The 21,322-nt window shown below is 52.2% G+C and overlaps 1 protein-coding gene across 1 annotated transcript in view; it reads left to right on the forward strand.

Moving 5' to 3' along the window:
* Positions 1-21,322, forward strand: part of LOC124015152 (ubiquitin carboxyl-terminal hydrolase 43-like) — a 194,514-nt gene that overhangs the window by 71,097 nt on the left and 102,095 nt on the right. The window contains exons 4-5 of the mRNA XM_046330141.1: positions 2,783-2,875; positions 4,343-4,478. Coding sequence (XP_046186097.1) covers positions 2,783-2,875; positions 4,343-4,478 — 229 coding nt within the window. The remainder of the gene's footprint in view (positions 1-2,782; positions 2,876-4,342; positions 4,479-21,322) is intronic.

Raw genomic sequence — 21,322 nt, forward strand, 5'->3', positions numbered from 1 at the left:
CCAAGATAATGTCATTCGTTGCCCTTGACAATCAACCGTTCTCTATCGTGGATGACGTTGGATTTCGCCGACTGGTCGAGCACCGGTACACACTACCAAGTAGGCGCTATTTTTCAGATGTTTCCCTACCGTAGTTACACGGTATTGTTGAAACTCACATCCATGAGCTACTCGCTATGGGCGTCACTGCTATTAGCTTCGCTACTGACATTTGGACCAGCGATGTCAACCTCATGAGCAGGCTGAGTCTGACAGCACGGTGGGTCGACGTGGATTTTGTACTGAGGAAAGCCGCATGCTCAAGAATGTGCTGGTTCTCATACCGCTGTTGCCATTTCAATGGCATTTGAGAACATGTTTGAAACTTGGAAACATGAACACACTCCTCGCGCCATTTGAACAACTGACTGGAGAAATAAGCTCATCAACTGTGTCTGCAGAAGACATGATACCCTCTGTCATGGCAATGAAAAGCTGCTCAACAAAACCACCTACCCAGACCGCCGGGTTAAAAGTTGTAAAGGTACTCTACAAGAGGCTGTGGTTTTCTCTCTGTGTCGCCACCATGCTCTATGCTAGGTACAAGGACCGCTACTCCGATGCAGACAAGAAACAGGGTTTATGTGAAATGTTACAGACACAGCTGGACAAGACGGAAACGGACACAGTGGCAGAGCGCATTAGAAGAGAGGTCGCGGACAGACAGACAGCTGAAACGTCACTTCTTGACATGTATGATGAAATCCTGGTTAAGACTGAACAAATGAACAACGAAACGGCACAGCAAGTAGGCCTAACTGAAATAAATTGGTATTGATGATGTTTTACTGGAATTGGGGACATACGTAAATGCCGACAAAATCACTTTTTGGTCAGTGTGTGTGTGTGGGTGTGTTTCAACTATTTAACTGAACTAGAATGCTGAAAAGGCCGCAATAAATGTAAATATCGGTTACCGGGATCGTCTTTCTTTTGGCAAGGAAAATATTGGATATCGGTGTCATGTCAGTGCATCCCTAATAGAAACGCATTGGACTTATTTTGGCGAGAGTGAAACCTCTCGTTTCACCTCTTCCTCTAATACTATGCATGGATACAAGGACCAGACATTTTTCATTTTTCATTCATCTTCATCATGGAACAGAGCAAGCCTATCGTCTTACAGTCAAAAGGCTGTAGCCTATTATTTAACATGCAACTCCTGTAAATGAAGCAGCTAATAAAACTTCCTTTTCAAACATTTACCCAAAATGCAATTGGTGGAAAACCCAGTTCTAAACTGTGCAGCTAATGGAGCAGTTCCATTTGACAGAGATGACATCTCAATTAGAAACTTAGAAAGAGGGGGAATCTAATAGCAACTACTATAATGGGTTGCTAATGTGATTAGGATTGTGCCTTTGGCTGCTGGACAATGAAAGAAAGTTGATATGAAAACCAATAGAACAGGAGAGATCTGCTGGTTAATGGCATGAGGAAGTCTTTATAAAATAATTGCCTCCACGTTTCTATGGAGGTATTTTGGCTAGGCTACTTTGAAGCAAGGTAACGCATGCCTCATTATTTGAAGTGACGTAAACGTTCAAGTTTCAAACAATTATACTGCCTCAAGCTCACATTGTAAGATGGTGGGTGACGCGCTGATAGTCGACGGTAGGCAGGCTATAAGCGTTTGCATCCGAATGGCGAATGGGAGGCGCGCTTTACGGGTTGATATTGAGAAATAAAAAGGACTCCTTTTTAATCATGGACACCAATTTTTTTAACAAGCGATTGCATTTAGAATTGCTTTTTGTTGCTCAATGATTGGGCTTCCGAAAGCAGTTTTCACTGCAGTAAGTAGGCTATTCCTCTCCTCAAACTAGGCTCTGCATGCTGTGCACGTGTGACGAATAAGATGCATGACGACTAAGCGAAATACAAGCGTGCCAATTTAATCCTACAAAAGTATGAAAATGAACCTAAGCATTACCGGTCAAATGTATTTAAGGTGGCTAAGCGATGTAGCGGTTAACCTCCCTACATCTACTTCATTTCTGCTGTGTGGCTCTTTTTCTTTCTTAGCTTTTTTCGTTCCCACATTCCTCTCTTCCCACCACGGTTTTTGAACACCTGCTGAAATATTCAAATAAAACCACATTATTTCTCTCCTTTCTTGTGGATATTTCAGTCTCTTCCGGTGTGTTTCCTAACTGGGGATGTGAGGCTCCAGGTGTAGTGTTGTCTCTCGTGGAGCTAAATGTACTTTCTCTGTTCTGCCCACCTACTCTGTAATACGCCATGCATAACGTTACACATATAGAGAAGCCCTGCCAGGTGAGGTTAGATCTCTACTTCTCCATTCAACCTAAACACACACACACACACACACACACACACACACACGGTGCCCGAGATCATGTGTCTATGTACCACACCATCCCACCTCGCTTGAGAAGAGCTGGTTGGAAAATGGATTTGACCAGATTGCCCCTCGATTGCATCTGGCTTACTCATCCTAACATATCAAAAAATGTGTTGTGTGACATAGATGATTTGGACATGAAGCCCAAAAATGCTAATATAGTTAGCATTGACTTGCATTGGATTTGTGCCACAAACAAATGCTTAAAAGGTAGCATTTGATACATTGTCTTGGTAAACAAAACTAAAGCATGGATTGCTGTCTTACCTTGTCCATAGACTGCTTACAGGGTAAGGAAACCAATATGTCATTTAGTAATTGGGGTGAAATATCCCTTTAACCCAACCCCCTCTCTCCCTCTCTCTGTTGTGTCTATAGGTCCTCCCTGACATGTCCACATTGCCTTAAACAGAGCAACACCTTTGACCCCTTCCTCTGCATCTCACTGCCCATTCCCCTACGGCAAACCAGGTAAGCCACACCAGTCATAAAGCCACTGTGTGTGTGTGTGTGTGTGTGTGTGTGTGTGTGTGTGTGTGTGTGTGTGTGTGTGTGTGTGTGTGCGTGCGTGCGTGCGTGCGTGCGTGCGTGCGTGCGTGCGTGCGTGCGTGCGTGCGTGCGTGCGTGTGTGTGTGTGACATGTACACTTTTCATGTTACCAGTTCTCCCTTTTTGTGACAAGACACAGTGGAATATGATCAAGTGCTAAGCAGGGTGGGCGTTTCTGATGGATACACAACAGCTTGCTGGGATAGAGTATATATCGCATTGTCCCTCTCTATCTCACAGACAGTCTATCCACAGGGCCGGTATATACTGATGCTATTAACATGCTAGGTTGGTAGTAGACACTCTTATCCGATGCAACTTACCGCATTTGCATTACGGTATAACTCTTGTATAGCTCTTACATATCCAGTATATGACCTTAAAACCAAGAGACTGACTTCATGAATCCTCATCAGTTCAAGTGAGTCCCACACAGTTAGTGATTTTGGGACTCTGTTGTGCCCCCCCCCCCCCTCCCCTTTGGGAAGGATGTCATTCTCTCATGTCATTGTCCTCACTTACCGATGGCATATTCCCCTTATCGCCCTGCTGTCTCCAACTGAAATCTCAGTGAGATCTCAATAATGGTCGTGTCTTCTTACATCAGCAGGGGGTTAACTAACATCACCGGCTCTTACTTTGTACACCGCATCTCCGCCTCTCATCCAGTCTCGTCTCATCTCAGCATGTCTAACAACATCAACAAACCAGCGCTCACATCCTCCCCGTGTCTCTGCTCTTTGAGCTCTCTGTTAGCGACGACGACGACACTTCCTGAATAATGCATGATGGGAAAGCAGGAAGCCGGGGCGTCATCAGAGCTCCTGTCTCTCTGCCAGACTTTCCTCTATCCATCTCTCTATCTCTCCACCCCTTCTTCCCTCAACTGGGGCGGCAGGGTAGCCTAGTGGTTAGAGCGTTGGACTCGTAACCGGAAGGTTGCAAGTTCTAACCCCCGAGCTGACAAGGTACAAATCTGTAGTTAACCCACTGTTCCTAGGCCGTCATTGAAAATAAGAATTTGTTCTTAACTGACTTGCCTGGTTCAATAAAGGTCAAATAAAAAAATAAAAAACTGAGTCGTACCTCAAACCCGTGGCCTCAAATAGCGTTGAGTGCTCATCCCTCCATCCTTCCATTGCTCCACCTGTCATGCCCACATCTTCTGCACTAGCTAGCTCCTGTTGATTGTAGATAGGCATGCCTCAGCAGACACAGACAGGCTCCCTGTGGTGTTAATGCTAACACGTTATCATCGCCTTGCAGTCAGGCTTGCCCAGACAGACACTGTGGAGGGATAAGAGACCAGCACAGCAAGTGTAATGTCTATCTTTGTGTGTGTGCTTGTGAAGAACTGTCTGGAACAAGATTCTCTTTCTCCCTCTCCAGGTGTATGCGTGTGACCCTGGTGTTCGGTACTAAGGGTCAGAGGTATCTACGTGTCGGTCTGGCTGTGCCTCTCATCGGCTCCATCTCCTGCCTGCGTGCCATGGTTGCTGAGGAGGGCAAGACCACGCCAGACCAGGTAAGGGTGGCACACACATATGGTCAGTGGGCCAGACTTGTTAGCCTACTAAATCTTACAGGCCCTATCCTGCTCTATCCTATGTCTATGGGGTGTACATTCATTATTCCACTCATTCACTGTAACATTCTCGTGGTGAGTATCTCTGTCCGTTAATTACCATACCTCCCAGACAGAGGCTTTTTACCCGTTGTAACAGGATCATCATGGAAAGCCCTGCTGCTCTGACCGACAGAAAAAGGAAAATGAGGCAGAGAAAGAGAGGGGGCTAGACCAACAGAGAAAGAGAGAGGGCTAGACGGACAGAGAAAGAGAGGGGGCTAGACCAACAGAGAAAGAGAGAGGGCTAGACGGACAGAGAAAGGGAGAGGGGCTAGACCAACAGAGAAAGAGAGGGGGCTAGACCAACAGAGAAAGAGAGGGGGCTGGACCAACAGAGAAAGGGAGAGGGCTAGACGGACAGAGAAAGGGAGAAAGAGAGGGGCTAGACCAACAGAGAAAGAGAGAGGGCTAGACCAACAGAGAAAGAGAGAGGGGCTAGACCAACAGAGAAAGAGAGGGGGCTAGACCAACAGAGAAAGAGAGAGGGGCTAGAGAGGGCTAGACCAACAGAGAAAGGGAGAGGGGCTAGACGGACAGAGAAAGGCAGATGGGCTAGACCAACAGAGAAAGAGAGAGGGCTAGACCAACAGAGAAAGAGAGGGGGGCTAGACCAACAGAGAAAGAGAGGAGGGCTAGACGGACAGAGAAAGGGAGAGGGGCTAGACCAACAGAGAAAGAGAGGGGGGGCTAGACCAACAGAAAGAGAGGGGGCTAGACCAACAGAGAAAGAGAGGGGCTGGACCAACAGAGAAAGGGAGGGGCTAGACGGACAGAGAAAGGGAGAGGGGCTAGACCAACAGAGAAAGAGAGGGGGCTAGACCAACAGAGAAAGAGAGAGGGGCTAGACCAACAGAGAAAGAGAGGGGGCTAGACCAACAGAGAAAGGGAGGGGGCTAGACGGACAGACAAAGGGAGAGGGGCTAGATGGACAGAGAAAGGCAGATGGGCTAGACCAACAGAGAAAGAGAGAGGGGCTAGACCAACAGAGAAAGAGAGGGGGCTAGACCAACAGAGAAAGAGAGGGGCTAGACCAACAGAGAAAGAGAGAGGGCTAGACCAACAGAGAAAGAGAGAGGGCTAGACCAACAGAGAAAGAGAGAGGGCTAGACCACAGAGAAAGAGAGGGGCTAGACCAACAGAGAAAGAGAGGGGCTAGACCACAGAGAAAGAGAGAGGGGGCTAGACCAACAGAGAAAGAGAGGGGCTAGACCAACAGAGAAAGAGAGGGGGCTAGACCAACAGAGAAAGAGAGGGGCTAGACCACAGAGAAAGAGAGAGGGGCTAGACCAACAGAGAAAGAGAGGGGCTAGACCAACAGAGAAAGAGAGGGGGCTAGACGGACAGAGAAAGGGAGAGGGGCTAGACCAACAGAGAAAGAGAGGGGGCTAGACAACAGAGAAAGAGAGAGGGCTAGACGGACAGAGAAAGGAGGGGGCTAGACCAACAGAGAAAGGGAGAGGGGCTAGACCAACAGAGAAAGAAAGGGGCTAGACAGAGAGAAAGGAGAGGGGCTAGACCAACAGAGAAAGAGAGGGGGCTAGACAGAGAGAGAAAGGGAGAGGGCTAGACCAACAGAGAAAGGGAGAGGGGACGGACAGAGAAAAGGGAGAGGGGCCTAGACAGAGAAAGAGAGAGGGGCTAGACGGACAGAGAAAGGGAGAGGGCTAGACCAACAGAGAAGAGAGAAAGGGAGAGGGGCTAGACCAACAGAGAAAGGGAGAGGGGCTAGACGGACAGAGAAAGGGAGAGGGGCTAGACCAACAGAGAAAGGGAGAGGGGCTAGACGGACAGAGAAAGGCAGATGGGCTAGACCAACAGAGAAAGGAGAGGGGCTAGACCAACAGAGAAAGAGAGAAGACCAACAGAGAAAGAGGGGCTAGACGGACAGAGAAAGGAGAGGGGCTAGACCAACAGAGAAAGGGAGAGGGGCTAGACCAACAGAGAAAGGGAGAGGGGCTAGACGGAGAGAAAGGAGACCAAGAGAGAAAGAGGGGGCTAGACCAACAGAGAAAGAGAGAGGGGCTAGACCAACAGAGAAAGGGAGAGGGGCTAGACTAGACCAACAGAGAAAGAGAGAGGGGCTAGACCAACAGAGAAAGAGAGAGGGCTAGACCGACAGAGAAAGGAGAGGGGCTAGACCAGAGAGAAAGGGAGGGGCTAGACCAACAGAGAAAGAGAGAGGGGCTAGATAGACAGAGAAAGGAGAGGGGCTAGACAGAGAGAAAAGGAGAGGGGCTAGAGAGAGAAAGGGAGAGGGCTAGACAGAGAAAGGGAGATGGGAGAGAAAGAAAGAGAGGGGCTAGACCAACAGAGAAAGGAGAGGGGCTAGAGAGAAAGGGAGAGGGGCTAGACCAACAGAGAAAGAGAGAGGGGCCAGACTAGACGGACAGAGAAAGAGAGAGGGGCTAGACCAGACAGAGAAAGGAGAGGGCTAGACAGACAGAGAAAGGGAGGGGGCTAGACCAACAGAGAGAAAGAGAGAGGGCTAGACAACAGAGAAAGGGAGAGGGCTAGACCAACAGAGAAAGGGAGAGGGGCTAGACAGACAGAGAAAGGGAGAGGGGCTAGACGGACAGAGAAAGGAGAGGGGCTAGACCAACAGAGAAAGGAGAGGGGGCTAGACTAGACAACAGAGAAAGAAAGACAGAGAAAGGGAGGGGCTAGACGGACAGAGAAAGGGAGAGGGGCTAGACCAGACAGAGAAAAGGGAGAGGGGCTAGACCAGAGACCTAGACAGAGAGAAAAGGGAGAGGGGCTAGACCAACAGAGAAAGGGAGAGGGGCTAGACCAACAGAGAAAGAGGGTGCTAGAGGAGAGAGGGCTAGACCAACAGAGAAAGGGAGAGGGGCTAGACCAACAGAGAAAGAGAGAGAGGGGCTAGACCAACAGAGAAAGAGAGGGGCTAGACCAACAGAGAAAGAGAGAGGGCTAGACCAACAGGACAGAGAAAAGGAGAGGGGCTAGACCAACAGAGAAAAGAGAGGGGGCTAGACCAACAGAGAAAGGGAGAGGGGCTAGACCAACAGAGAAAGGGAGAGGGGCTAGACCAGACAGAGAAAGGGAGAGGGGCTAGACCAACAGAGAAAGGGAGAGGGCTAGACCAACAGAGAAAGGGAGAGGGGCTAGACCAACAGAGAAAGGAGAGGGACCAACAGAGAGGGCTAGACCAACAGAGAAAGGGAGGGGCTAGACCAACAGAGAGAGAAAGGAAAGAGAGGGGCTAGACCAACAGAGAAAGGGAGAGGGGCTAGACCAACAGAGAAAGGGAGAGGGGCTAGACGGATAGAGAAAGGGAGAGGGGCTAGAGACAGAGAAAGGGAGAGGGGCTAGACCGGACAGAGAAAGGGAGAGGGGCTAGACGGACAGAGAAAGGGAGAGGGGCTAGACGGACAGAGAAAGGGAGAGGGGCTAGACGGACAGAGAGAGAAAGAAAGAGAGGGGCTAGACAGAGAGAGAAAGGGAGAGGGGCTAGACAGAGAAAGGGAGAGAGAAGAGAGAGGGGGCTAGACCAGACAGAGAAAGAGAGAGGGGCTAGACGGACAGAGAAAGGGAGAGGGGCTAGACCAACAGAGAAAGAGAGGGGGCTAGACCAACAGAGAAAGAGAGAGGGGCTAGACGGAGAGAGAAAGGGAGAGGGGCTAGACCAACAGAGAAAGAGAGAGGGGCTAGACCAACAGAGAAAGAGAGGGGCTAGACAGAGAGAAAGAGAGAGGGGCTAGACGGACAGAGAAAGGGAGAGGGGCTAGACCAACAGAGAAAGAGAGGGGCTAGACGGACAGAGAAAGGGAGAGGGGCTAGACCAACAGAGAAAGAGAGAGGGGCTAGACCAACAGAGAAAGGGGCTGGAGGGAGGGGGGGCTAGACGGACAGAGAAAGGGAGAGGGGCTAGACCAACAGAGAAAGAGAAAGACGGACAGAAAAGGCAGATGGGCTAGACCAACAGAGAAAGAGAGAGGGGCTAGACCAACAGAGAAAGAGAAGACCAACAGAGAAAGAGAGGGGCTAGACAGACAGAGAAAGGGAGAGGGGCTAGACCAACAGAGAAAGAGAGAGGGGCTAGACCAACAGAGAAAGATAGAGGGGCTAGACCAACAGAGAAAGAGAGGGGCTAGACCAACAGAGAAAGAGAGAGGGCTAGACGGACAGAGAAAGGGAGAGGGGCTAGACCAACAGAGAAAGGAGAGGGGCTAGACCAACAGAGAAAGAGAGAGGGCTAGACGGACAGAGAAAGGGAGAGGGGCTAGACCAACAGAGAAAGAGAGGGGCTAGACCAACAGAGAAAGAGAGGCTGGAGAGGGGAGGGGGCTAGACGGACAGAGAAAGGGAGAGGGCTAGACAAACAGAGAAGAGAGGGGGCTAGACCAACAGAGAAAGAGAGGGGGGCTAGACCAACAGAGAAAGAGAGGGGCTAGACCTAGACAGAGAAAGGGAGAGGGGCTAGACCAACAGAGAAAGAGAGGGGCTAGACCAACAGAGAAAGAGAGAGGGACAGAGAAAGGGAGAGGGGCTAGACCAACAGAGAAAGAGAGGGGCTAGACCAACAGAGAAAGAGAGGGGGCTAGACCAACAGAGAAAGGGAGGGGCTAGACAGGACAGAGAAAGGGAGAGGGGCTAGACAAACAGAGAAAGAGAGGGGGCTAGACCAACAGAGAAAGAGAGAGACCAACAGAGAAAGAGAGAGGGCTAGAGACAGAGGGGAGAGGGGCTAGACCAACAGAGAAAGAGAGGGGGCTAGACCAACAGAGAAAGAGAGGGGCTAGACCAACAGAGAAAGAGAGGGGCTAGACCAACAGAGAAAGAGGAGAAAGGGGCTAGACCAACAGAGAAAGAGAGAGAGGGGCTAGACCAACAGAGAAAGAGAGGGGCTAGACCAACAGAGAAAGGGAGAGGGGCTAGACCAACAGAGAAAGAGAAAGGGAGAAAGAGAGGGGGCTGGACCAACAGAGAAAGGGAGGGGGCTAGACGGACAGAGAAAGGGAGAGGGGCTAGACAAACAGAGAAAGAGAGGGGGCTAGACCAACAGAGAAAGAGAGAGGGCTAGACCAACAGAGAAAGAGAGGGGGCTAGACCAACAGAGAAAGGGAGGGGCTAGACAGACAGAGAAAGGGAGAGGGGCTAGACGGACAGACAGAGAAACAGAGAAAGAGAGGGGCTAGACCAACAGAGAAAGAGAGAGGGGGCTAGACCAACAGAGAAAGAGAGAGACCAACAGAGAAAGAGGGGCTGGACCAACAGAGAAAGGGAGGGGGCTAGACGGACAGAGAAAGGGAGAGGGGCTAGACCACAGAGAAAGAAAGACCAACAGAGAAAGAGGGGCTAGACCAACAGAGAAAGGGAGAGGGGCTAGACCAACAGAGAAAGAGAGGGGGCTAGACCAACAGAGAGAGAGACCAACAGAGAAAGGAGGGGCTAGACCAACAGAGAAAGGGAGAGGGGGCTAGACGGACAGAGAAAGAGAGAGGGGCTAGGACAGAGAAAGAGAGGGGCTAGAGGACAGAGAAAGGGGAGAGGGGCTAGACGGACAGAGAAAGGGAGAGGGGGCTAGACGGATAGAGAAAGGGAGAGGGGCTAGACAGAGAGAGAAAGGGAGAGGGGCTAGACGGACAGAGAAAGGGAGAGGGGCTAGACGGACAGAGAAAGGGAGAGGGGCTAGACGGACAGAGAAAGGGAGAGGGGCTAGACGGACAGAGAAAGAGAGGGGGCTAGACCAACAGGGAAAAGAGAGGGGCTAGACAGAGAGAGAAAGGGAGAGGGGCTAGACGGACAGAGAAAGGGAGAGGGGCAGACCGACAGAGAAAGAGAGGGGCTAGACCAACAGAGAAAGAGAGAGGGCTAGACGGACAGAGAAAGGGAGAGGGGCTAGACCAACAGAGAAAGAGAGGGGGCTAGACCAACAGAGAAAGAGAGAGGGCTAGACGGACAGAGAAAGGGAGAGGGGCTAGACCAACAGAGAAAGAGAGAGGGGCTAGACCAACAGAGAAAGAGAGGGGGCTAGACCAACAGAGAAAGAGAGAGGGCTAGACGGACAGAGAAAGGGAGAGGGGCTAGACCAACAGAGAAAGAGAGGCTAGACCAACAGAGAAAGAGAGAGGGCTAGACGGACAGAGAAAGGGAGAGGGGCTAGACCAACAGAGAAAGAGAGGGGCTAGACCAACAGAGAAAGAGAGGGGCTGGACCAACAGAGAAAGGGAGGGGGCTAGACGGACAGAGAAAGGGAGAGGGGCTAGACCAACAGAGAAAGAGAGAGGGCTAGACGGACAGAGAAAGGCAGATGGGCTAGACCAACAGAGAAAGAGAGAGGGGCTAGACCAACAGAGAAAGAGAGGGGGCTAGACCAACAGAGAAAGAGAGAGGGCTAGACAGACAGAGAAAGGGAGAGGGGCTAGACCAACAGAGAAAGAGAGGGGCTAGACCAACAGAGAAAGATAGAGGGGCTAGACCAACAGAGAAAGAGAGGGGGCTAGACCAACAGAGAAAGAGAGAGGGCTAGACGGACAGAGAAAGGGAGAGGGGCTAGACCAACAGAGAAAGAGAGGGGGCTAGACCAACAGAGAAAGAGAGAGGGCTAGACGGACAGAGAAAGGGAGAGGGGCTAGACCAACAGAGAAAGAGAGGGGCTAGACCAACAGAGAAAGAGAGGGGCTGGACCAACAGAGAAAGGGAGGGGGCTAGACGGACAGAGAAAGGGAGAGGGGCTAGACAAACAGAGAAAGAGAGGGGCTAGACCAACAGAGAAAGAGAGAGGGGCTAGACCAACAGAGAAAGAGAGGGGGCTAGACCAACAGAGAAAGAGAGAGGGCTAGACGGACAGAGAAAGGGAGAGGGGCTAGACCAACAGAGAAAGAGAGGGGCTAGACCAACAGAGAAAGAGAGAGGGCTAGACGGACAGAGAAAGGGAGAGGGGCTAGACCAACAGAGAAAGAGAGGGGGCTAGACCAACAGAGAAAGAGAGGGGCTGGACCAACAGAGAAAGGGAGGGGGCTAGACGGACAGAGAAAGGGAGAGAGGGGCTAGACAAACAGAGAAAGAGAGGGGGCTAGACCAACAGAGAAAGAGAGAGGGCTAGACCAACAGAGAAAGAGAGAGGGCTAGACAGACAGAGAAAGGGAGAGGGCTAGACCAACAGAGAAAGAGAGGGGCTAGACCAACAGAGAAAGATAGAGGGGCTAGACCAACAGAGAAAGAGAGGGGCTAGACCAACAGAGAAAGAGAGAGGGCTAGACGGACAGAGAAAGGGAGAGGGGCTAGACCAACAGAGAAAGAGAGGGGCTAGACCAACAGAGAAAGAGAGAGGGCTAGACGGACAGAGAAAGGGAGAGGGGCTAGACCAACAGAGAAAGAGAGGGGCTAGACCAACAGAGAAAGAGAGGGGGCTGGACCAACAGAGAAAGGAGGGGCTAGACGGACAGAGAAAGGGAGAGGGGCTAGACAAACAGAGAAAGAGAGGGGCTAGACCAACAGAGAAAGAGAGAGGGGCTAGACCAACAGAGAAAGAGAGGGGCTAGACCAACAGAGAAAGGGAGGGGGCTAGACGGACAGAGAAAGGCAGATGGGCTAGACCAACAGAGAAAGAGAGGGGCTAGACCAACAGAGAAAGAGAGAGACCAACAGAGAAAGGGGAGAAAGAGAGGGGGGGCTGGACCAACAGAGAAAGGGAGGGGGCTAGACGGAGAGAAAGGGAGAGGGGCTAGACGGACAGAGAAAGAGAGGGGCTAGACCAACAGAGAAAGAGAGGGGGCTAGACCAACAGAGAAAGAGAGAGGGGCTAGACCAACAGAGAAAGGAGGGGGCTAGACCAACAGAGAAAGAGAGGGGGCTAGACCAACAGAGAAAGAGAGAGGGCTAGACGGACAGAGAAAGGGAGAGGGGCTAGACCAACAGAGAAAGAGGGGGGCTAGACCAACAGAGAAAGAGAGGGGCTAGACGGACAGAGAAAGGGAGAGGGGCTAGACCAACAGAGAAAGAGAGAGGGGCTAGACCAACAGAGAAAGAGAGGGGGCTAGACCAACAGAGAAAGAGAGGGGCTAGACGGACAGAGAAAGGGAGAGGGGCTAGACCAACAGAGAAAGAGAGGGGGCTAGACCAACAGAGAAAGAGAGAGGGGGACTAGAAAGGGAGAGGGGCTAGACAGAGAAAGAGAGGGGCTAGACCAACAGAGAAAGAGAGGGGGCTGACCAACAGAGAAAGGAGGGGGCTAGACGGACAGAGAAAGGGAGAGGGGCTAGACCAACAGAGAAAGAGAAAGACGGACAGAGAAAGGCAGATGGGCTAGACCAACAGAGAAAGAGAGAGGGCTAGACCAACAGAGAAAGAGAGGGGGCTAGACCAACAGAGAAAGAGAGAGGGGCTAGACAGACAGAGAAAGGGAGAGGGGCTAGACCAACAGAGAAAGAGAGGGGGCTAGACCAACAGAGAAAGAGAGGGGGCTAGACCAACAGAGAAAGAGAGGGGGCTGGACCAACAGAGAAAGGGAGAGGGGCTAGACGGACAGAGAAAGGGAGAGGGGCTAGACGGACAGAGAAAGAGAGGGGGCTAGACCAACAGGGAAAGAGAGGGGGCTAGACAGAGAGAGAAAGGGAGAGGGGCTAGACGGACAGAGAAAGGGAGAGGGGCTAGACCGACAGAGAAAGAGAGGGGGCTAGACCAACAGAGAAAGAGAGAGGGCTAGACGGACAGAGAAAGGGAGAGGGGCTAGACCAACAGAGAAAGAGAGGGGGCTAGACCAACAGAGAAAGAGAGAGGGCTAGACGGACAGAGAAAGGGAGAGGGGCTAGACCAACAGAGAAAGAGAGGGGGCTAGACCAACAGAGAAAGAGAGGGGCTAGACCAACAGAGAAAGAGAGGGCTAGACGGACAGAGAAAGGAGAGGGGCTAGACCAACAGAGAAAGAGAGGGGGCTAGACCAACAGAGAAAGAGAGAGGGCTAGACGGACAGAGAAAGGGAGAGGGGCTAGACCAACAGAGAAAGAGAGGGGGCTAGACCAACAGAGAAAGAGAGGGGGCTGGACCAACAGAGAAAGGGAGGGGGCTAGACGGACAGAGAAAGGGAGAGGGGCTAGACCAACAGAGAAAGAGAGAGGGCTAGACGGACAGAGAAAGGCAGATGGGCTAGACCAACAGAGAAAGAGAGAGGGGCTAGACCAACAGAGAAAGAGAGGGGGCTAGACCAACAGAGAAAGAGAGAGGGCTAGACAGACAGAGAAAGGGAGAGGGGCTAGACCAACAGAGAAAGAGAGGGCTAGACCAACAGAGAAAGATAGAGGGGCTAGACCAACAGAGAAAGAGAGGGGCTAGACCAACAGAGAAAGAGAGGGCTAGACGGACAGAGAAAGGGAGAGGGGCTAGACCAACAGAGAAAGAGAGGGGGCTAGACCAACAGAGAAAGAGAGAGGGCTAGACGGACAGAGAAAGGGAGAGGGGCTAGACCAACAGAGAAAGAGAGGGGGCTAGACCAACAGAGAAAGAGAGGGGGCTGGACCAACAGAGAAAGGGAGGGGGCTAGACGGACAGAGAAAGGGAGAGGGGCTAGACAAACAGAGAAAGAGAGGGGGCTAGACCAACAGAGAAAGAGAGAGGGGCTAGACCAACAGAGAAAGAGAGGGGGCTAGACCAACAGAGAAAGAGAGAGGGCTAGACGGACAGAGAAAGGGAGAGGGGCTAGACCAACAGAGAAAGAGAGGGGGCTAGACCAACAGAGAAAGAGAGAGGGCTAGACGGACAGAGAAAGGGAGAGGGGCTAGACCAACAGAGAAAGAGAGGGGGCTAGACCAACAGAGAAAGAGAGGGGCTGGACCAACAGAGAAAGGGAGGGGGCTAGACGGACAGAGAAAGGGAGAGGGGCTAGACAAACAGAGAAAGAGAGGGGGCTAGACCAACAGAGAAAGAGAGGGGCTAGACCAACAGAGAAAGAGAGAGGGCTAGACAGACAGAGAAAGGGAGAGGGGCTAGACCAACAGAGAAAGAGAGGGGCTAGACCAACAGAGAAAGATAGAGGGGCTAGACCAACAGAGAAAGAGAGGGGGCTAGACCAACAGAGAAAGAGAGGGGCTAGACGGACAGAGAAAGGGAGAGGGGCTAGACCAACAGAGAAAGAGAGGGGCTAGACCAACAGAGAAAGAGAGAGGGCTAGACGGACAGAGAAAGGGAGAGGGGCTAGACCAACAGAGAAAGAGAGGGGGCTAGACCAACAGAGAAAGAAGGGGGCTGGACCAACAGAGGAGGGGGCTAGACGGACAGAGAAAGGGAGAGGGGCTAGACCAACAGAGAAAGAGAGGGGGGCTAGACCAACAGAGAAAGAGAGGGCTAGACCAACAGAGAAAACAGGGGGCTAGAAACAGAGAAAGGGAGGGGCTAGACCAACAGAGAAAGGCAGAGGGGCTAGACCAACAGAGAAAGAGAGAGGGCTAGACCAACAGAGAAAGAGAGAGGGGCTAGACCAACAGAGAAAGAGAGGGGCTAGACCAACAGAGAAAGAGAGAAACAGAGAAAGGGCTAGACCAGAGAAAGGGAGAGAGACCAACAGAGAAAGAGGGGCTAGACCAACAGAGAAAGAGAGGGGCTAGACCAACAGAGAAAGGAGAGGGGCTAGACCAACAGAGAAAGAGAGGGGCTAGACCAACAGAGAAAGAGAGGGGCTAGACCAACAGAGAAGAGAAAGAGAAAGAGAGGGGCTAGACGGACAGAGAAAGAGAGGGGGCTAGGACAGAGAAAGGGAGAGGGCTAGACCAACAGAGAAAGAGAGGGGGCTAGACCAACAGAGAAAGAGAGGGGGCTAGACCAACAGAGAAAGAGAGGGGGGCTAGACCAACAGAGAAAGGGAGAGGGGGGCTAGACGGACAGAGAAAGAGAGGGGGCTACACGGACAGAGAAAGGGAGAGGGGCTAGACCAACAGAGAAAGAGAGGGGCTAGACCAACAGAGGGAGGGGACTAGACCAACAGAGAAAGAGGGGGCTAGACCAACAGAGAAAGGGAGAGGGAGGGGCTAGACCAACAGAAAAGAGAGGGGGCTAGACCAACAGAGAAAGAGAGGGTGCTAGACCAACAGAGAAAGAGAGGTGCAGAGAAAAGAGAGGGGGCTAGACCAACAGAGAAAGAGAGGGGGGCTAGACCAACAGAGAAAGAGAGGGGCTAGACCAACAGAGAAAGAGAGGGGGCTAGACCAACAGAGAAAGGGAGAGGGGCTAGACCAACAGAGAAAGAGAGGGGCTAGACCAACAGAGAAAGAGAGGGTGCTAGACCAACAGAGAAAGAGAAGACCAACAGAGAAAGAGAGGGGCTAGACCAACAGAGAAAGAGGGGGCTAGACCAACAGAGAAAGGGAGGGGACTAGACCAACAGAGAAAGAGAGGGGCTAGACCAACAGAGAAAGGGAGAGGGCTAGACCAACAGAGAAAGAGAGGGGGCTAGACCAACAGAGAAAGAGAGGGTGCTAGACCAACAGAGAAAGAGAGGGTGCTAGACCAACAGAGAAAGAGAGGGGCTAGACCAACAGAGAAAGAGAGGGGGCTAGACCAACAGAGAAAGAGAGAGGGCTAGACGGACAGAGAAAGGGAGAGGGGCTAGACCAACAGAGAAAGAGAGGGGGCTAGACCAACAGAGAAAGAGAGGACGGACAGAGAAAGGAGAGGGGCTAGACCAACAGAGAAAGAGAGGGGCTAGACCAACAGAGAAAGAGAGGGGCTGGACCAACAGAGAAAGGGAGAGGGGCTAGACCAACAGAGAAAGAGAGGGGGCTAGACCAACAGAGAAAGATAGAGGGGCTAGACCAACAGAGAAAAGAGGGGCTAGACCAGAGAGAAAGAGAGAGGGCTAGACGGACAGAGAAAGAGAGAGGGGCTAGACCAACAGAGAAAGAGAGGGGCTAGACCAACAGAGAAAGAGAGGGGGCTAGACGGACAGAGAAAGGGAGAGGGGCTAGACGGACAGAGAAAGAGAGGGCTAGACCAACAGAGAAAGAGAGAGGGCTAGACCAACAGAGAAAGAGAGAGGGGCTAGACGGACAGAGAAAGGGAGAGGGGCTAGACCAACAGAGAAAGAGAGGGGCTAGACCAACAGAGAAAGAGGAGGGCTAGACGGACAGAGAAAGGGAGAGGGGCTAGACCAACAGAGAAAGGGGGCTAGAGAGAGAGAGGGGCTAGACCAACAGAGAAAGAGAGGGGGCTAGACGGACAGAGAAAGAGAGGGGGCTAGACCAACAGAGAAAGAGAGGGGGCTAGACCAACAGAGAAAGAGAGAGGGCTAGACGGACAGAGAAAGAGAGGGGGCTAGACCAACAGAGAAAGAGAGAGGGCTAGACGGACAGAGAAAGGGAGAGGGGCTAGACCAACAGAGAAAGAGAGGGGGCTAGACCAACAGAGAAAGAGAGGTGGCTGGACCAACAGAGAAAGGGAGGGGGCTAGACGGACAGAGAAAGGGAGAGGGGCTAGACCAACAGAGAAAGAGAGGGGGCTAGACCAACAGAGAAAGAGAGAGGGGCTAGACCAACAGAGAAAGAGAGGGGGCTAGACCAACAGAGAAAGGGAGGGGGCTAGACGGACAGAGAAAGGGAGAGGGGCTAGACGGACAGAGAAAGGCAGATGGGCTAGACCAACAGAGAAAGAGAGAGGGGCTAGACCAACAGAGAAAGAGAGGGGGCTAGACCAACAGAGAAAGAGAGAGGGCTAGACCAACAGAGAAAGAGAGAGGGCTAGACGGACAGAGAAAGAGAGAGGGCTAGACCAACAGAGAAAGAGAGGGGGCTAGACCAACAGAGAAAGAGAGAGGGCTAGACCAACAGAGAAAGGGAGGGGGCTAGACCAACAGAGAAAGAGAGAGGGCTAGACCAACAGAGAAAGAGAGAGGGCTAGACGGACAGAGAAAGAGAGAGGGGCTAGACCAACAGAGAAAGAGAGAGGGGCTAGACCAACAGAGAAAGAGAGGGGGCTAGACGGACAGAGAAAGGGAGAGGGGCTAGACCAACAGAGAAAGAGAGAGGGCTAGACCAACAGAGAAAGAGAGGGGGCTAGACGGACAGAGAAAGGGAGAGGGGCTAGACCAACAGAGAAAGAGAGGGGCTAGACCAACAGAGAAAGAGAGAGGGCTAGACGGACAGAGAAAGGAGAGGGGCTAGACCAACAGAGAAAGAGAGGGGCTAGACCAACAGAGAAGAGAGAGGGCTAGACCAACAGAGAAAGAGAAGACCAACAGAGAAAGAGAGAGGGCTAGACGGACAGAGAAAGGGAGAGGGGCTAGACCAACAGAGAAAGAGAGGGGGCTAGACCAACAGAGAAAGAGAGAGGGCTAAACGGACAGAGAAAGGGAGAGGGGCTAGACCAACAGAGAAAGAGAGGGGCTAGACCAACAGAGAAAGAGAGGGGCTGGACCAACAGAGAAAGGGAGGGGCTAGACGGACAGAGAAAGGGAGAGGGGCTAGACCAACAGAGAAAGAGCTAGACCAACAGAGAAAGGCAGATGGGCTAGACCAACAGAGAAAGAGAGAGGGGCTAGACCAACAGAGAAAGAGAGGGGGCTAGACCAACAGAGAAAGAGAGAGGGCTAGACGGACAGAGAAAGGGAGAGGGGCTAGACCAACAGAGAAAGAGAGGGGGCTAGACCAACAGAGAAAGAGAGAGGGCTAGACGGACAGAGAAAGGGAGAGGGCTAGACCAACAGAGAAAGAGAGGGGGCTAGACCAACAGAGAAAGAGAGGGGCTGGACCAACAGAGAAAGGGAGGGGGCTAGAACAGAGAAAGGGAGAGGGGCTAGACAAACAGAGAAAGAGAGGGGCTAGACCAACAGAGAAAGAGAGAGGGGCTAGACCAACAGAGAAAGAGAGGGGCTAGACCAACAGAGAAAGAGAGGGGGCTAGACGGACAGAGAAAGGGAGAGGGGCTAGACCAACAGAGAAAGAGAGAGGGCTAGACCAACAGAGAAAGAGAGAGGGCTAGACCAACAGAGAAAGGGAGAGGGGCTAGACCAACAGAGAAAGAGAGGGGGCTAGACCAACAGAGAAAGGGAGAGGGGCTAGACGGACAGAGAAAGGCAGATGGGCTAGACCAACAGAGAAAGAGAGGGGGCTAGACCAACAGAGAAAGAGAGAGGGGCTAGACCAACAGAGAAAGAGAGGGGCTAGACCAACAGAGAAAGAGAGGGGCTGGACCAACAGAGAAAGGGAGGGGGCTAGACGGACAGAGAAAGGAGAGGGGCTAGACCAACAGAGAAAGAGAGGGGCTAGACCAACAGAGAAAGAGAGGGGGCTAGACCAACAGAGAAAGGGAGAGGGGCTAGACCAACAGAGAAAGAGAGGGGGCTAGACCAACAGAGAAAGAGAGGGGGCTAGACCAACAGAGAAAGAGAGGGGGCTAGACCAACAGAGAAAGGGAGAGGGGCTAGACGGACAGAGAAAGAGAGGGGGCTACACGGACAGAGAAAGGAGAGGGGCTAGACCAACAGAGAAAGAGAGGGGGGCTAGACCAACAGAGAAAGAGAGGGGGCTAGACCAACAGAGAAAGAGAGAGGGGGAGATAGACGGACAGAGAAAGGGAGAGGTGCTAGACCAACAGAGAAAGAGAGGGGGCTAGACCAACAGAGAAAGGGAGGGGACTAGACCAACAGAGAAAGAGAGGGGCTAGACCAACAGAGAAAGGGAGAGGGGCTAGACCAACAGAGAAAGAGAGGGGCTAGACTAGAAAGAGAGGGTGCTAGACCAACAGAGAAAGAGAGGGGTGCTAGACCAACAGAGAAAGAGAGGGGCTAGACCAACAGAGAAAGAGAGGGGCTAGACCAACAGAGAAAGAGAGGGGGCTAGACCAACAGAGAAAGAGGGGGGCTAGACCAACAGAGGAAGGAGAGGGGCTAGACCAACAGTGAAAGAGAGGGGCTAGACCAACAGAGAAAGAGAGGGTGCTAGACCAACAGAGACAGAGAAACAAAGAAAGAGAGGGGGCTAGACCAACAGAGAAAGAGAGGGGGCTAGACCAACAGAGAAAGGGAGGGGACTAGACCAACAGAGAAAGAGAGGGGGCTAGACCAACAGAGAAAGGGAGAGGGGCTAGACCAACAGAGAAAGAGAGGGGGCTAGACCAACAGAGAAAGAGAGGGTGAGACCAACAGAGAAAGAGAGGGTGCTAGACCAACAGAGAAAGAGAGGGGCTAGACCAACAGAGAAAGACCAACAGAGAAAGAGAGGGGGCTAGACCAACAGAGAAAGAGAGGGGGGCTAGACCAACAGAGAAAGGGAGAGGGGCTAGACCAACAGAGAAAGGGAGAGGGGCTAGACGGATAGAGAAAGGGAGAGGGGCTAGACAGACAGAGAAAGGGAGAGGGCTAGACGGACAGAGAAAGGGAGAGGGGCTAGACGGACAGAGAAAGGGAGAGGGGCTAGACGGACAGAGAAAGGGAGAGGGGCTAGACGGACAGAGAAAGAGAGGGGCTAGACCAACAGGGAAAGAGAGGGCTAGACAGAGAGAGAAAGGGAGAGGGGCTAGACGGACAGAGAAAGGGAGAGGGGCTAGACCGACAGAGAAAGAGAGGGGGCTAGACCAACAGAGAAAGAGAGAGGGCTAGACGGACAGAGAAAGGGAGAGGGGCTAGACCAACAGAGAAAGAGAGGGGGCTAGACCAACAGAGAAAGAGAGAGGGCTAGACGGACAGAGAAAGGGAGAGGGGCTAGACCAACAGAGAAAGAGAGAGGGGCTAGACCAACAGAGAAAGAGAGGGGGCTAGACCAACAGAGAAAGAGAGAGGGCTAGACGGACAGAGAAAGGGAGAGGGGCTAGACCAACAGAGAAAGAGAGGGGGCTAGACCAACAGAGAAAGAGAGAGGGCTAGACGGACAGAGAAAGGGAGAGGGGCTAGACCAACAGAGAAAGAGAGGGGGCTAGACCAACAGAGAAAGAGAGGGGGCTGGACCAACAGAGAAAGGGAGGGCTAGACGGACAGAGAAAGGGAGAGGGGCTAGACCAACAGAGAAAGAGAGAGGGCTAGACGGACAGAGAAAGGCAGATGGGCTAGACCAACAGAGAAAGAGAGAGGGGCTAGACCAACAGAGAAAGAGAGGGGGCTAGACCAACAGAGAAAGAGAGAGGGCTAGACAGACAGAGAAAGGGAGAGGGGCTAGACCAACAGAGAAAGAGAGGGGGCTAGACCAACAGAGAAAGATAGAGGGGCTAGACCAACAGAGAAAGAGAGGGGCTAGACCAACAGAGAAAGAGAGAGGGCTAGACGGACAGAGAAAGGGAGAGGGGCTAGACCAACAGAGAAAGAGAGGGGGCTAGACCAACAGAGAAAGAGAGAGGGCTAGACGGACAGAGAAAGGGAGAGGGGCTAGACCAACAGAGAAAGAGAGGGGCTAGACCAACAGAGAAAGAGAGGGGGCTGGACCAACAGAGAAAGGGAGGGGCTAGACGGACAGAGAAAGGGAGAGGGGCTAGACAAACAGAGAAAGAGAGGGGGCTAGACCAACAGAGAAAGAGAGAGGGGCTAGACCAACAGAGAAAGAGAGGGGGCTAGACCAACAGAGAAAGAGAGAGGGCTAGACGGACAGAGAAAGGGAGAGGGGCTAGACCAACAGAGAAAGAGAGGGGGCTAGACCAACAGAGAAAGAGAGAGGGCTAGACGGACAGAGAAAGGGAGAGGGGCTAGACCAACAGAGAAAGAGAGGGGGCTAGACCAACAGAGAAAGAGAGGGGCTGGACCAACAGAGAAAGGGAGGGGCTAGACGGACAGAGAAAGGGAGAGGGGCTAGACAAACAGAGAAAGAGAG

Source organism: Oncorhynchus gorbuscha, linkage group LG26, assembly GCF_021184085.1.
Source record: "Oncorhynchus gorbuscha isolate QuinsamMale2020 ecotype Even-year linkage group LG26, OgorEven_v1.0, whole genome shotgun sequence".
Taxonomy (NCBI): Eukaryota; Metazoa; Chordata; class Actinopteri; order Salmoniformes; family Salmonidae; genus Oncorhynchus; species Oncorhynchus gorbuscha.